This window comes from Myotis myotis, unplaced genomic scaffold, assembly GCF_014108235.1.
Source record: "Myotis myotis isolate mMyoMyo1 unplaced genomic scaffold, mMyoMyo1.p scaffold_m19_p_5, whole genome shotgun sequence".
Lineage (NCBI taxonomy): Eukaryota > Metazoa > Chordata > Mammalia > Chiroptera > Vespertilionidae > Myotis > Myotis myotis.
This window is the reverse complement of record NW_023416357.1, coordinates 83,934,065-83,950,348: the sequence shown is the minus strand read 5'-3', so window position 1 is coordinate 83,950,348 and position 16,284 is coordinate 83,934,065. Positions and strand designations below refer to the sequence as shown.

The 16,284-nt window shown below is 37.4% G+C and overlaps 1 protein-coding gene across 7 annotated transcripts in view; it reads right to left on the bottom strand.

Annotated features, from left to right (window-relative positions):
• The window catches only part of GTF2I (general transcription factor IIi), a 129,205-nt gene that overhangs the window by 21,660 nt on the left and 91,261 nt on the right, over window positions 1-16,284 (bottom strand). For all 7 annotated transcript variants that reach the window (XM_036308742.1, XM_036308743.1, XM_036308746.1 and 4 more), the window contains 7 exons: window positions 16,171-16,281; window positions 15,241-15,306; window positions 12,062-12,245; window positions 9,534-9,592; window positions 5,378-5,449; window positions 4,700-4,883; window positions 3,605-3,663 (listed from right to left, as the gene is read on the bottom strand). In XM_036308742.1, coding sequence (XP_036164635.1) covers window positions 3,605-3,663; window positions 4,700-4,883; window positions 5,378-5,449; window positions 9,534-9,592; window positions 12,062-12,245; window positions 15,241-15,306; window positions 16,171-16,281 — 735 coding nt within the window. The remainder of the gene's footprint in view (window positions 1-3,604; window positions 3,664-4,699; window positions 4,884-5,377; window positions 5,450-9,533; window positions 9,593-12,061; window positions 12,246-15,240; window positions 15,307-16,170; window positions 16,282-16,284) is intronic.

Here is a 16,284-nt window from a genome sequence, read left to right as displayed (position 1 = left end):
ATTTGAGAGTTGTCACTCAACACTATTCATATCTACAATGGGTTATTTCCTTAACCCTTATTTACAAGACAAACATTCTCTTTTAAATGTAATGTAAAAATTAAGAAAAATATGTCATTAAAAAGATGTGCAGGATGTCACTCACTGGGACAGATAATCAGGACTTGTCTGACAAAATTAAGTGTGAATGTCATTGTGTTTACTGACAAAGGCAGTAGGAGACGTTGGAGAGGTTCTGAAAATATTGCTAAAAGTTGGTGGCCTCAGAAAGTCTCTTAATATTTCTTTACCTTTACCGTACAAGATCATTAGAAGTTTTGCTTTAAAAGAAAACTAGCATCTCAAGGATTTAGCATGGTAGTGTAACCATTCAGCCAGAGTAACTCTGGTATAAACCAAATCTGAATTATTACTATAAAGATATCTAGCCTCTCCTTCTCCAAGGTAAAGAGCTTCTGTTAACTTGTTGCTCAGACACCCCTTCTGTCTCACCTCATCCTACAATTCCTTTTCTGGTTTTTTTTTTTTTTTTTTTTTTAAATATATTTTATTGATTTTTTACAGAGAGGAAGGGAGAGAGATAGAGAGTTAGAAACATCGATGAGAGAGAAACATCGATCAGCTGCCTCCTGCACATCCCCCACTGGGGATACGCCCGCAACCCAGGTACATGCCCTTGACCGGAATCGAACCCGGGACCCTTCAGTCCCCAGGCCGACGCTCTATCCACTGAGCCAAACCGGTTTCGGCTCCTTTTCTGGTTTTACAAAAGATCTCTGAACTACTCCTCAGAAGAGCCAAGTAATACCACCCCATTCTTCCCATTCAAAGCTCAATTGCCTGGCTAGCTCCACAACTTTCTCACAGTTGACATATTATCTTTTATCAAATTGAAGGTGAAGTACACCTACAGTGTATTTAGGCATACAACTGTTACCTAATCCCAGGTCATGCCAAGAATTAAAAAGACATTGCTGATGGCAATAGTGACTAACACAACTTTTTTTGTATAGTCTAAACTTGAGTTGGCCCAGCAAAAGACTAATGACTGGCTCACTGGAACACCAACTTAACGTTTTGTTGGGATGAAGAATGATAACCTTCAATTCTTTCTAAAATCTATGACTAGTAGGAGGCCAAGCATTGTCAATGATTCAGAGAATTGGCTCTTTTGACGACAGGACCTGAATTATCTATGCTAGGAGGCAGCAGATCAAGTACTGATGAAAACGCTGTTACTCGATCCTTGGAGTGGCGTCTGTGGCGCCAGTACACCCTTTCAATGACGCATGTTTAACATTCTCAGTTTGCAGTCAGTATGGAGCAGTGGTCATATTACTCACAAACTTGAATTTGAGGTCTGTCTTGAGAAATGAAAGGTCATTCATAGACTTCCATCATATTCTGGCTAATCAATATTAAAGCTCTACCTTTGGGAATACTTTTTAAAAATATATATATTACTTCCCTTAGCAAAATCTGTGTCATCTCCAATCTTCAATTCATCATCAATACATTGTTTCTTGCCTAAATCAAAAATGCATGCTGAGGCGGTTGCTGTGCTGATTCTGATGCTCAACCTGCAGGATTCCTGGCACAGGATAATTTTGTTTCCCTAGTTCAGTATTTCTCAACCAGTTTTCATGCCATGATTAACACAACATTATACAACCTATTTGGCATACTGGCTGACCTTCACCAGTTGCTCCAGGTACCCTAAGAGTTGAAAGATGAGTATTTTAGTATAGAAAATAACTCCATCTTGTATAATAGTTCATTTACCTTAGTATTTACAAGAATGGTTAACTACACACACAGAGAAACAGCCATTGGTTCTTGGCAACAAAGTCCCTAAGATTGTAAAAGATATACAAGTTGTGGTCACTTTTCTGACACTCTGCAATGGAAAACAAAAAGATGACAAAGAGCCAGACAGCATGGTTCAGTGGTTAAGCATAGACCTATGAACCAGGTCACCAGTTGATTCCCAGTCAGGGCATATACCCGGGTTGCAGGCTTGATCCCATGTAGGGAGTTCAGAAGGCAGCTGATCAGTTATTCTCATCATTGATATTTCTATCTCTCTCTCCCTTTTCCCTTTCTCCCTGAAATCAATACAAAAACATATTTTAAAAAAAGATGGAAAATAAAAGCAGACTTATAGCTTAAATAAAGAAAATAAACCATTCACATAATTAAAACTGAGACTTCATATATCTTTCTATTGGCCAGTGCAATTGCTGGAATTACAGTATTTGTCATCTGAAAAATAGGGTATAGCCCTGTTCAGTGTGGATCAGTTGAAGCAACGTCCTGTACAGCAAAAAGTGGTGGGTGTGATCCCCAGTTGGGGTCCATTTGGGAGGCAACTGATCTATGTTTCTCTCTCACATTGATGTTTCTTTCTTTCTCTTTCTTCTGTCTTTTCTTTTCCCTCCCTCCCTGCCTCTCCCCTCCCTCACTCCTTCCCTCTATCTCCTACCCACCCCGCCCCACCCCTTCCCCTCTCTAAAATCAATAAAAAGCATATCTCAGGTGAGGGAAGGAAAAAAGATGAAAAAACAGGGTTTGTATAAATAAAGATTAAAGTTTAAATCTGCATAGTCTGCAACATTTGCCACATCTGACAACTGAGCACTTAAAACATGGCAAGTTGAATTGAGATAAGAGTATAAAATACACATGGGCATTTCAAATAGAATACCCTATCCTATATCATAAAAGGCTAATATGCAAATTGACCGATTGGCAGAATGACAGGTTGCTATGACACACACTGACCACCAGGAGACAAATGCTCAACACAGAAGCTGCACCCTGGTGGTCAGTGCGCTCCCACTGGGGGAGCGCCACTCAGCCAAAAGCCGGGTTCATGGCTGGCAAGCACAGCAGGGGTGGCAGGAGCCTCTCCTGCCTCCACAGCAGCGCTAAGGATGTCTGACTGATGGCTTAGGCCTGCCCCCCAGGAGAAGCGGGCCTAAGCTGTCAGTCGGACATCCCCCGAGGGCTCCTGGACTGCAAATTTCGTGCACTGGGCCTCTAGTAAACATATGAAATAAAAAATGCAAATTCCTTTTTCATGTATATTTTATATTGATTAGGTTAAAACAGGTTTGTTTACTAGAAAATTTAAAAAGACATATGTGGCTTGCATTTGTGACACACATTTTATTTCTACTGAACACCACTGGTCCAAATTCAAAGCTCAAATTCTCTAAAACTGCTTATGTTCATATTGATAAATCAAGTAGTGTCTGTACTGAAATTCCTCAAAATATATTTTTGGAGAAAGAAGAGGAATTCCATTGCTTTAAAAGGTTTTTTAAAAGCTTAAAAATAATTTATCTAATAAGGTTTTATCCCTTCAATTTATTTATTTATTGATTTTAAGAGAGAGAGAGACAAAGGAAAGAGAGGGAGAGGAAGAGGGAGAGAGATCAATTTATTGTTCCACTTATTTATGCATTCATTGGTTGCTTCTTGTATGTTCCCTGACCAGGGATCAAACCTGCAACCTTGACGTATCAAGACAACACTTTAACCAACTGAGCTATCTGGCCAGGGCTTCATAAGCTTTTAAAAAAGAAATTCACTATTATTTTACCTGGTGTATTCGTTCTTGGCTGAGTAACTTCAGTAGTACTGTGAGTCAGAAGTTCTGGTCTGTAAAAATAAGTTGACATTAGTAACAGAGCATTTAGGAATGCCTTACAGGCCTTCTCCACACATATGTGCATATGGTTCATTCTGCCTTCTTGTGTAATGAAAAGTACCATTCTGGTGACTCCAGATTATTTTGAAAATAGCAATTTTAACAGATTCAGGTGGAACTACCTGAATGTCCTGAAATGCATTTTAAGCTTAAATGTACAAAACCTTTCCCTCCAACCAGCTCAACCTTCTTTTTTTAAATCCCGAATGAACTATATCACAATATAGCTAGAAATATCTAGCTATGTCATCCTAAAGTTGCCTCTCCCTTATACAATTAGTCCCAACAAACATACACAAATGCACAACCCCCAAACAGTAATAAGCAAGTAATAGAGTCTTCATCCACCACAATTCTTCCGTATTAAAAACAGGCCTTCTGTTTACACTCCCTGCTCCCAAATTACCCATTCTGCTATCCTTCAAACCCAAGCCAAAACAGCATTTCTAAAATGTAAATCCAAATTATTTTAAGGGGAATCAGCTTTAAAATTGTTTAATTACTCCACTGATTGTATAAGACATAAGGCCTTTCCTCCACTTGGCTGCCTCAATCTGTCTTTCACTCAGTGCACACAAGGCATCTCAGCCCACTCCGCACAGAATGGTGCGGTTAGGTAAACATTAAACTACATTCGATACTTCTTGCCCCCACTTACATTATTTCCTTTATCTGAAACACCTTTTCTCCAATCTCTATGTACAAGTGACCAATCTACATGCTACCCCTAGTCTTCTCCCCCAAAGTGCTTAGTAATACTTTATTGAATTTATGTCTGTAATAAGTCATCTGAACTGTCATACCCAATTTTGTACATCTGGTACCTGGCACTAAATAAACATTTGCTCCATAAATGAATCTAAATGTAACACCTTAATTCTGAATACTAGAATAAGTCCAACTGAGAAGCGAACATAAAGTCATCCATTTTCATTAAATTAATATTTAAGACAACATTAAATTTATTTCTGTAGACTATAATCTTACCTTTTAATAACAAATTTAATTCGATTGCCCACTTGAATAATTTTTTCAAGCCTTGGGATTCCATACCATGAAGGACTTCTAAAAGGAATGTTTTCTGGTAGTCCTTCCACATAGAGATCATTAGGATGTGCCTCAAATTTCTGGTAAGGTACAGCCTTGGCTTCAGTGCTCCCCAAGGCTTCAGCTTTACAAAAGAAAAACAATTCAGGAGACTAAGTTCCTGCTGCAATCATATTTTGGTACAACCCAAATCAGTGTACATGTCAATGTTTTAGAAAGCCAAGTACACTCTGGAAACAATACACTAACCACGAAATAGACTTAAAGCAGCAATTGCAGGTATAAAGGGCCGCTGATCAAGGGTAACTTGTGATGGACTTAATGTTTCCTGATTCTAAGACCATCTTAATAACATTAAGATCTTGTTATAAAAAACTTTTCTGTATCTTTTGAAAGAAATAAGAAAAGAAAACTATGACACAATAAAGAGTATCTGGGAGTTTGTTACACTATTCTCTCCCTTTGGTACAGGTTTAGAACGTTTCATTATAAATATATATTTGAAAACAATAGAGAAAAACTAGAAGTGAGTCATATTTATTGTATTTACTTTGTTAAAGCAAAATTTGGGGAAATTATTCTCTAATATACTTTAGTTGGGGGAAAAATTAGACTTACCAAATTTTTTGCAGAAAAGCTGATCTACCATCTTTCGTAATTTAGTAATTCTGGCATACCACTCTTCCTTTACTGTCAGAATAAAAAGGATACAAATTTCCTCAATTTGATGCCATTAATATAATTATGAAATAGGCAATATCATTTTGCTATTCTGACTAAAATTATTCCTATGATTTCAGAATGTGTTTATTAAAACAGTACTAACACTGAATAAAAAGAGTAAGAATAAAACAATTGACAAAATGGAAATTTATAAGATAATTTTACATAGGTAATAGGTGTTCTAAATTGTCATAATTAAAGATAGAAAATAATACAATTCAGTTTATTCAGAAACAGCTAGCAGATTTATGCAATGATAAATTTAGGCATTTAAGACTACTCGCAAGCATTCCACTACACAAACTCTAAGTGATGCAAATTGTATTTTTAAAAATTTTTTAAGAAAATATGTTTTTATTGCCTGGCTGGCATGGCTCAGTGGTTGACCATCGACCTATGAACCAGGAGATCATGGTTCAATTGCCAATCAGAGCACATGCCTGGGTTGCAGGCTCGATCCCCAGCAGGCATGCAGGAGGCAGCCAGTCGATGATTCTCTCTCATCATTGATGTTTCTATCTCTCTCTCCCTCTCTGAAAGATTTTTAGAGAGAGAGGAAGGGAGAGGGATAAAGAGATAGAAACACATATGAGAAATATCATTGATCAGCTACCCCCTTTACAGTCCCTACTGGGGATCGAGTCAGCAACCTGGGCATGTGCCCTGACTGGAAATCAAACTGGTGACCTCTTGGTTCACGGGTTGAAGTTCAACCACTGAACCACACTGGCTGGGCTTAAATTTTTATTTATTGATTTGAGAGAGAGACAGACAGAGAGGGAGAAAGAGACATTGATTTGTTGTTCCACTTATTTATGCATTCATTGGTTGATTCTTGTATGTGCCCTGACTAGGGGTCAAACCTTGGTGTATCTGGATGATGCTCTAACCAACTGCACTACCCGGCCAGGTAAATTTTATATACCCATCCCAGTCTACTCTCTTGCAAAAGCAAGCAAGAGAACAAATCACGATTGTATTTCCTTCAAAACACAATTAACAAACAACTGATAATACTGTTGCCTATATGCTTTAGTATATCTTTTTATGTCCTAGGTATAATGATGAATGATTATTTAATTGGCTAATGTATACTTGGGTAATAAATTGTTCAAGAGCCCTAGCTGGATTGACTCAGTGGATAGAGCGTCAGCATGTGGACTGAAGTGCCAGGAGCCGGTCCATGCTTGCTGTTTCAAGGGACCTGGCATATATGGCATACTGTTCTTAATATGTTTGCTCACCTTCTTGGCACTATGTGTTTTAACCAAGGTCTCTGAGAAAGGTTGTTTCCCCAGGTAGGGATTTTCCCCTGAAGTTAGGGAGGGAATAAAACCCCTCAACTAGGTGCCAGGTGGGTAATTAATCACTTTAACTACGAACAATCATGCTTAAGCTACATAATCTTTACTCCCTGGAATGGAGATAAGAAACGCCCTAACCTTTGTAATAGAGATTGATAGGATTGAATCAACTGGTATAAATACAGATGTAACAAGACAGCAAGACTCAGAACTCAGAATACAGAGCTTAGAACACAGAACTAAGAAGACAGAACCTACACAGAACCTACAGACAGAAGAACTTCGCTGGAGAGAACATGGCAAAAGATCCTGGACTGAACCTGACTACAGAAATTGGCAAGAGAACCTGACTAGAACCTGGTGACTGAACCTGCCTGGAGAACCTAGCGAGGGAACATGGCTACAGAACCTGGCTGGAGAACCTGGAGAACCTAGCAAGAGAACATGGACACAGACCCTGGCAGGAGATCCTAAGCAGAACCTCTCTGGAGATCCAGACCAGAACTTGGCTGGAGATCCTGGCTGGAGATCCTGGCTAGGCTGCTGATCAACTGAACACTGTCTCCGTGTCATTCCTTCTTCGCCGACTCCGTCTACGCCTTTGGGGACCCCTGGACCTGCTGGGGTTGGACCCCGGCACTGAAGGGTCCCAAATTCCGGCTGGGGGCACATGCCTGGGTTGCAGGCTCAATCCCCAGTAGGGGACATACAGGAGGCAGCCCATCAATGATTCTCTCTCATTAATGATGTTTTTATCTCTCTCTCCCTCTTCCTTCCTCTCTGAAATCAATAAAGAGATATATTAAAAAAAAAAAATGTATAATTCCAGGAAATGGAAGAAACTAATATTAAAAAAATAAAAATTGTTCAATACTTTATCCCAGATAATGTTTGCATCTCAAAAGAACAGATATGCTTCCTTTAGTCTACCCAAAAATATGATGCTGATTTGTACTTATTTATAATGGGTTACTATGAAGAAAATGAGTTTATTGTTCTAGAGAGTATTGGAAATATTTTGACATTGTATATTTCTTTTTTTTAATTAATATACTAGTGGCCTGGTGCATAGATTCATGCACATTGAAAGGAAATTAATTAGAAGAAATATTTTAATATCATTATTCACCCTTTCTCTATAATAGAAGTGTCAGAGATGAAAGAAAATGGGTAAAATGTATATGAAAATAATATATAAATTGATTAATAAAGAAACAGTAACAACATCAAGTAAATTTTCCATCAGTTGGTTTTTCATCGGAGAAATTTAGTGATAGGCAAAATTGACATGTGACATTCATTCCACCACAAATATGTTCGTTAACTGCATCCTCATTTATTTCATTTTCACTATGAAGGCAGTTCCTACCAGTACTGGTAGTACTTGTTGATGACTGTTCTTCAGACATTCTGTTGACAATGCTGGCTTTTTTTGGCTTCAGAGGTACGTTGTGCCAATAGTTGGTCTTCTGATACATTCTGTCAACATTGTCACTTTCTTTCAGCGTCATAAGTACATTGTGCCAATAGTTGTTCTTTAGAGATATTTTGTCGACAACGCCGGCTTCTTTTGGCTTCCGAGGTACGTTGTGCCAATAGTTGGTCTTCAGACATATTCTGTCGACAATGTCACTTTCAGCATCAGAGATACGTTGTTCCAATAGTTCGTCTTCAGACATATTCTGTCGACAATGTCACTTTCAGAATCAGAGATACGTTGTGCCAATAGTTGTTCTTCAGACATATTCTGTTGACAACACCGGCTTCTTTTGGCTTCAGAGGTATGTGTTGCCAATAGTTGGTCTTCAGACATACTCTGTCGACGATGCCACTTTCTTTCAGCTTCAGAATGTCAACAAAAACAACCAAATTCACAATCGACAATGACAGATCAAAACACGCATGTGATTGGCGCCAGCAAGAGCTTTATATGTATTGTGCATGTGCAAGTCAATGTTTATTTTTAAATTGCCAGTGCACATCCTATGTACCAGCTGGCCGGTCAGTCAGTTGGTCAGTCAGTCACTTAGCCTTTAAATATATAGACTAGAGGCCCAGTGCACAGATCCGTGAACACTGAAAGGAAATTAATTAGAAGGTGGCCGGTGGGGCGAGATGGGCTGGACATGTCCTGGAGCCATCTTCCCGCGGTCCCTCCCCAGCAGCCGCACCTGGGGTGGCGCCAGGGCTCGAAGGGCGTCTGTGGAGTGAGCCGGGTCCCTCCAGCAGGTGGGGTTCCTCAGCCTGGCCTGAGGGACTCAGGCTGAAACCGGCAGTCTGACATCCCCTAAGGGGTCCTGGCGTGCAAGAGGGCACTCTGCAAAGTTGCTGTCGCTCGGCAGCTTCTGGGTTGAGCACCTGCCCCCTGGTGGTCAGTGCGTGTCATAATTACTGGTCGGAGTGTCTGCCCCCTGGTGGTCACTGTGCATCATAGCAAACGGTCAGACGGTGGGACAGTCACTTAGGCTTTTATATATATATATAGATTTTCATTGATTTCAGAGAGGGAAGGAGAGGAAGAGAGCGATAGAAACATCAATGATGAGAGAGAAGCATTGATTGGCTGTCTCCTGCACGCACCCTACTGGGGATCAAGCCCGCAACCTGGGCATGTGTGCCTGAGTGGAACTGAAGGTGGGACCCTGACCCCTCAGTCTGCAAGCTGCTGCTCTACCCACTGAGCCAAACCAGTTAGGGCACATTGTGTATTTCTTATACAGAAGGTTCTGATATGACTTGAGACCTACCTCCTGAAGCTGGTTTATCAAGCTGTAAGTCCTCACGTGTTGAATTCAGAAGTTCATGTCTGCAAGGTAAGAAACAATACTAAATATTCACATGGTAATATTAATCAAAGTAGTAACTACTAGTACCTATTTAATATTCAGTCATTAAGACCAGTTTCTAAAGAAAAAGACAATCTGGACTCCCGAGTAAAATTAAATTCTAATTTCTTGAGATTTCCTCAGAGTAATAAAACTCAATGGTAATTACACATTATTTAATAAGATGCTTCATAGAGCCTGCGTCCTGACAGAAAAAGAGTTAACTTTGCAAGCCAAAGGCATTTTGTAAAAGCATAACACCAAAGAAAGCAAACTACAAACATTTTAAATGAGCACCTTTAATTTTACATTTCATTCAAGACTACCTTACTTCAACATATCTATAAATTAATGATAAAAATGCTAAACATATTTCAATACTAACATTTGTAGGACAATATACTTGCTTTTAAAGTTTTTCCTAATACACAAATGGCCCATAAAACATAATCTCAAGATGACATAATTTTCACAATCTAACTTCCATATCACTCTATTTTATTGTAATGGCCTAAAGTAATTGGGAGTGTGTGTGGGGGGGGGGGGGGGGGGAGAAGGAGGGGGAGGGAGGAGGAGGCAGCAAAGATAAGCATAACCATGTCTATATTAACAATAATTCCAGAAATGATAGAATCTAATACAGGATTAGGTCAATGATATACAAAATATTTGATCAATAGTGAGCTGTGAAATAAAACATTGCTAAACTCTATAGAATTACCCTTCTAAATAAACAAAATAGTTTTTGCTTATCAAGACCAACCACATTATCCTTTGGGGAAAGGCTTTACAAAGTCCCTTCCAAATGTGGAAGATGGTTTCCCATAAATGAGTATATTGAAAGGACTTGAAACAGGATGTGCAAAGCATAAAGGAACTTGTGATAAGCTTGCATGAACATTTAAACATCTAAACAGAGTTTTATATGCTTTAAGATTAGCAAACATAAGCAAAACCTGTTAAAATAAGTTATACATTAATTTTGTTATTAAAAATAAACTTCAAATAAGTTAAAAAACAATTTAATAAAATGACAATACAAAAGAGTTCTTAAAACAATAAACTTATTAATACATCAATATGTAGGGGGGAGGTTAATTCTTGTTTATGGCTCTTGGCTAGTGTCAGGATTTTAGAACAAGCCATTTTGTTTACCATTCGATTTCATAAGAGACTACTAAATCTTTTTTAAAAAATATTTTTTTATGGATTTCAGAGAGGAAGGGAGAGGAAGAGATAGACAGAAACATCAATGATGAGAGGGAATCACTGACTGGCTGCCTCCTGCACGTTGGACTGAGCCTGTAACTCAGGCATGTGCCCTTGACCAGAATCGAACCTGAGACCCTTTCGTCTGCAAGCTGACACTCTATCCCAGCTGTGGGCAAACTACGGCCCGCGGGCTGGATCTGGCCCGTTTGAAATGAATAAAACTATTGAAAAAAAAGACCGTACCCTTTTATGTAATGATGTTTACTTTGAATTTATATTAGTTCACACAAACACTCCATCCATGCTTTTGTTCCGGCCCTCCTGCCCAGTTTAAGAACCCATTGTGGCCCTCGAGTCAAAAAGTTTGCCCACCCCTGCTCTATCCGCTAAGCCAAACTGGCTAGGGCAAAGACTACTAAATCTTTAAATCACAACATATTGGGGGGAAATAAACTGTTAGCAACAAGTTCCACCTCGTGGATGACCTGGTTTTACTCCCTAGAACCAAATGATTTTTTCCCTATCCTTAGAGCACTGAAATTCTATGAGGTGACTCATTTTTGATACCTCTTTCCGTTCTAAGTCAGATGTTACTAGATGAGGACTACCAACTCTCTAGCCCTGTCATTGAAAATTTTTGTTTAACAATTACATTTTATCATTTCCAAACTATTCTCCATTGTTCTCCTTTACAAATATATCTAGTACTCGTTTCATGGGTATAACAGGAAATTTCTATTGCAAAAATATGTTGATAAATGCCCTCTTAGTTTTTAAACTTTTATTGTACTCTTCATAGAATATAAGAGAGTAGAAAATACAAAAATGGGTGATGTGGCTGCCATTTTTAAATGGAAGCATTTACACTTCCAATTCAATAGCTGCACTAATTTTTTTCAATTCTCACCTGAGGATATTTATTGATTTGAGAGAGAGAGAGAGAGAGAGAGAGAGAGCTAAAAAAAAACAAGACATTAATACTTTGTTACTACTTTCTTTAGCATACTTAGCAAAAAACTAGAAAAGAAAATTATATTTGTATGCAATCATATATGAGCAGGCGTTTATGTTCTAAAAGCCAACTCTGACATGACTGACACAGGCACACTGACAAGTGGAAAATAAAATAATATATATAATAATTAAAACTTAATTTATGTATAGCTTAGTGGTTAATAGTTGTCAACAATATTAAAAAATGCACTAATCATGAACAAAGAAGAGTGCAAGAGTCTTACTTCTTAATCACAAAACGAATTCTTTCCTTTGCAAGTAATATCCTTTCAAGGCGAGGAATTCCATAAGTAGATGGCCTTCTAAAAGGAATTCCTTCTGGAAGTCCTTCTACATAAAGGTCTTCAACATGTGACTGGAAAAGAGGGTATGGGATCGTCACAGGACCTTTGGCTTTTATAGCTTGAGCTTTAAGGTTGAAAAGAGAAAGAGAAAAATCATTAAATGACAAGGATTAAGCACAAAAATAGTTGAATATGTATTGCTCTGTAACTTATATAATTAATTTTTACTTTTGTTTATTATAATTGAATCAATAAAACAGTACAAAAGAATTAAAAAGAAAAGAACACCAAAGATGCCAATGGTCTATTTAACCAAATCTGCAATGAACTAATATATATTTTGAAGTAATGTAGACCTAGCTAGACTTCCTCTTGAAATCTGAACATAAATGAACCCAGAAAAACAAATCAGTTGATAACAGCTAACACATACAATATGTAATGAGAGCAGTATTTTTAAACATTTAAACATTAGTGTAAAAGTATTTTCTTTTAAAAAACTGAAGCAGAAGATTTACCTAAAAATTCTGCTAGATTTACTTATCCAAGAAGAAAATAATGCAACAGCTGCAAAAAAGTGGAAAGCATGGGGAGTGTTAAGAATTAAATATACTCAATATTGTAATATCTTTATATGGTGATAGTTACTAGACTTATGATGATGATCACTTTGAAAGATGTAAATGTCAAATCATTATGTTGTACACCTGAAACTAATAATGATGTATGTCGATTATACTTTAAGAAAAGAATAAACTATAATGAGTAGACATTGATTTTATTAAACAAACTCTGAAGGGTCAGTTTTTCTGAACAGGAGACATTTAAATATCACTGAGTATTAAATGTTTTTATTTGTTATAGTGGAACTGAGATTAAGACAATGCCTTCCTCTCACCCAACTCCCCATTTGAAATGACAAGGATTCAACACAAAATCCTTTTGAGAGGTGAAATGACATGACGCTAGGATACCGGAGTTTTAAAATATTCTTACATCAAAAAGAGATGGGACAGAAAAGAACAAGAAAGAAAATTCTGTAAAATGTTAAAGGTTGTTGATTTTGAGTAATGGATACTTAGAGGGTCTTTGATTCTTTACTTTCGTTTCTGTTTGGAAATTTTCATGATAAAAAGGTATTAAGAATATCAATTATGTTCATCTATAACACAGGCACATTTACACTTAGTACTGAAATTTTCACAGGTAAGCCTTTTGTCACTAACTAAAGCAATGCCACATTTTCTATGACTATAGACACATATCAGACACATTCCATTATTCTTTCCAAGACTTCTATATTATTTTAATACACACAGCACAGTTACCTAAAATGCTAAGTACCCTAAAAGAACAGCAGAGGTGCTAATGACACTGCCAACAAAGTCCCAAAGCTAAAGTGACTCCTATGGATTCCCTTCAACCTCTCCTCCCTCAGGAGTTCCCATCCAACAGCCCCACTTTATTTTGCTGGTACTTTATGTAAAAGTCTATTTGCTAAACATTAATATTTGTACTATAGTTTTGAGTATACCATATTACACATTAACAATGAGATAGATTTAACATCCTTTGTTGATATACATCTGGAAATCATGTCACATATAACAATGAAAATAGCTTCCCCTAAGGCAGTGGTTCTCAACCTTCCTAATGCTGTGAGCCTTTAATACGGTTCCTCATGTTGTGGTGACCCCCAACCATAAAATTATTTTCATTGCTACTTCATAACTGTAATTTTGCTACTGTTATGAATCGTAATGTAAATATCTGATATGCTATATGTGTTTTCCGATGGTTGCGACCCACAGGTTGAGAACCGCTGCCCTAAGGCAATCCCCATGTTGTGGTGCTTCCGGTGTAGAATATGTTATCTGTTGTTGCTTTCCCGTGGACCAATTAAAATCACTGGCAAAGGCTCTGACTATTGAAAAATGGGATAACTACTAAAAAAAACTTCTAAAAATGACTGAAAATATTAAGGAAAAGCTATTTAATTTATTATTAAATTTACTCTAAATCTTCATTGATGGTTAAGTAATCATCTGTGATAAAGAGAGAAATGTTCACTTTAAGTTTATTAAAGTACATAATGCCATTGTGACTTATCATTTAAAAACTTCTCTTAGAAAAATACAGTGAGACAGGAGAGTACCATAGAAATGAGATTGTCAAGTTAAAATTCAGAACATTATACAATTTCACAACTGACTGCAAAGAATCCTCCAAATGACAACAACAAAAACCCCCCAGCAAAACATGATCTTTTAAAATACTAGTAATTGTTGCACCCAGCCGGTGTTGCTCAGTGGTTGAGTATCAACCTATGAACCAGGTCACAGTTCGATTCCTGGTCAGGGCACATGCCTGGGTTGCGGGCTTGATCCCCAGTTGGGGTATGGAGGAGGCAGTCAATCAATGATTCTCTCTCATCATGGATGTTTCTCCCTCTCCCTCTCCCTTCCTCTCTGAAAAAAATAAAAATATATTTTAAAAAACAAAATAAAATAATCGTTAAGATAGAATATTATTTAAGAAAACAATCTTCCATTAAATCTCCAAGAACCAGGACTTCGCAACAAATACAGTGGGGCCTTGACTTACGAGTGTCCCGACTAATGAGTTTTTCGAGATATAAGCCGTCTCTCGGCCGATTTTTTGCTTTGAGTTGCGAGCTAAAATTTGGGTTACGAGCCAGCTTCAGATACCCCACCGCTAGTTGGCACAGCGAACGTCACAGTGAACGCCACAACATCAGCCCAGCATCACGTGTCTCACTCGTTCACTTTAAGATTTGACATACGAGTAATTTGAGTTGCGAGCTCCGTCACGGAACGAATTAAACTCGTAAGTCAAGGCCCCACTATACAGGGTAAGGCAAAAGTAGGTTTACAGTTATTCGTATAGAAAATAATACAATACTTACATGCTGAAAGTTTAAACAAAGATTCAAATATTTGGACAGATACTATCCAACGATCTTTCCAGGGACAGATATACAAGTAAGGCACAATTCACTAATAGAGCTGGACTTGCTTACTCACGTTAGAGGAACAGTAACTCCATTGTTAAAAAGCTTATAAACAAAATATTACAAGAATTTTTGAGTTTAGACTTACCATATTTTCTTTCAAACAACTCTTCAACTTGTTTACGTAGATCAGTAATTCGAGCATTCCATTTCTCTGAAAATTGAAAGTTAAATCTCAATAATAAATCCCTGTTTGGGGGCACTAATAAGTTCTTAAGATAACCCAACATCTAATGATGTTTTCTACATAATATGTCCTAATTTTTAATAATCCATCTTCATCTATATAATTTTACTGCTTTCCTAAGAACTTCTCCAATCTGGTAGTTCTTAGAATTGGTTCAATAGGAGATTATAGGGAAGGTTTTAAAGTTTATTTTCAAAACATTTCATACCAAGTACATCTTTTTAGCCTAATGTTTCTGAAAAGCAGGAGAGCAGAAAAGACCAATATAATACAATATTACAAAATGGAGGCCAAAAAAGGGGAGGTCTCCAAGGTCATTCAAGAAACTCTAAGTTGTATGGAAATGAGACTTTATGACAAGTTAAAATATTAACATGTTATCTTAAAAATGTACATAAGCTAAATGTTTTATCTATTCAAAATAGAGATCACAGCACAATTCACCACTAATATTTTATTTAGTCCCTTCAAAAGGCTACATACATCATCCATTGGAGTTTGGTTATATTAGCTGCTGGCAGTTACACAGAACAAGATATTAAAATATATCTTAAAGAAGGTTTTAAAGCTAAGAAAAATAATTGAATTACTAACTCATTAATACTGATTTAAAGTCTACCTATAACATCAGAAGATACAATGTCTCATGCTTTGGTAAACCCAAACTATGTTTAAATAATGTAAAGTTACTTCAAACTGCCTGTAGTTTTCCTCAGATTAGATTACAAGACAGTAATACATTTAAAGCATGCCCCTAAAGAATGCCTTTTATCACTAACAGAAAGAGTTCAGAATCAAAGAAAACAGGCCCGTATTTAACCAAGAACTTACCAAAGTTGAACTCCCTCACTTTCCGTTTTCCAGCGTTGGCAGGTTCGGCGGCTGGTGGCTGGGGTGGCTCGTTGCTCTTTGGTCTCTTGGTAGGTGGAGAATAATCATCATCTT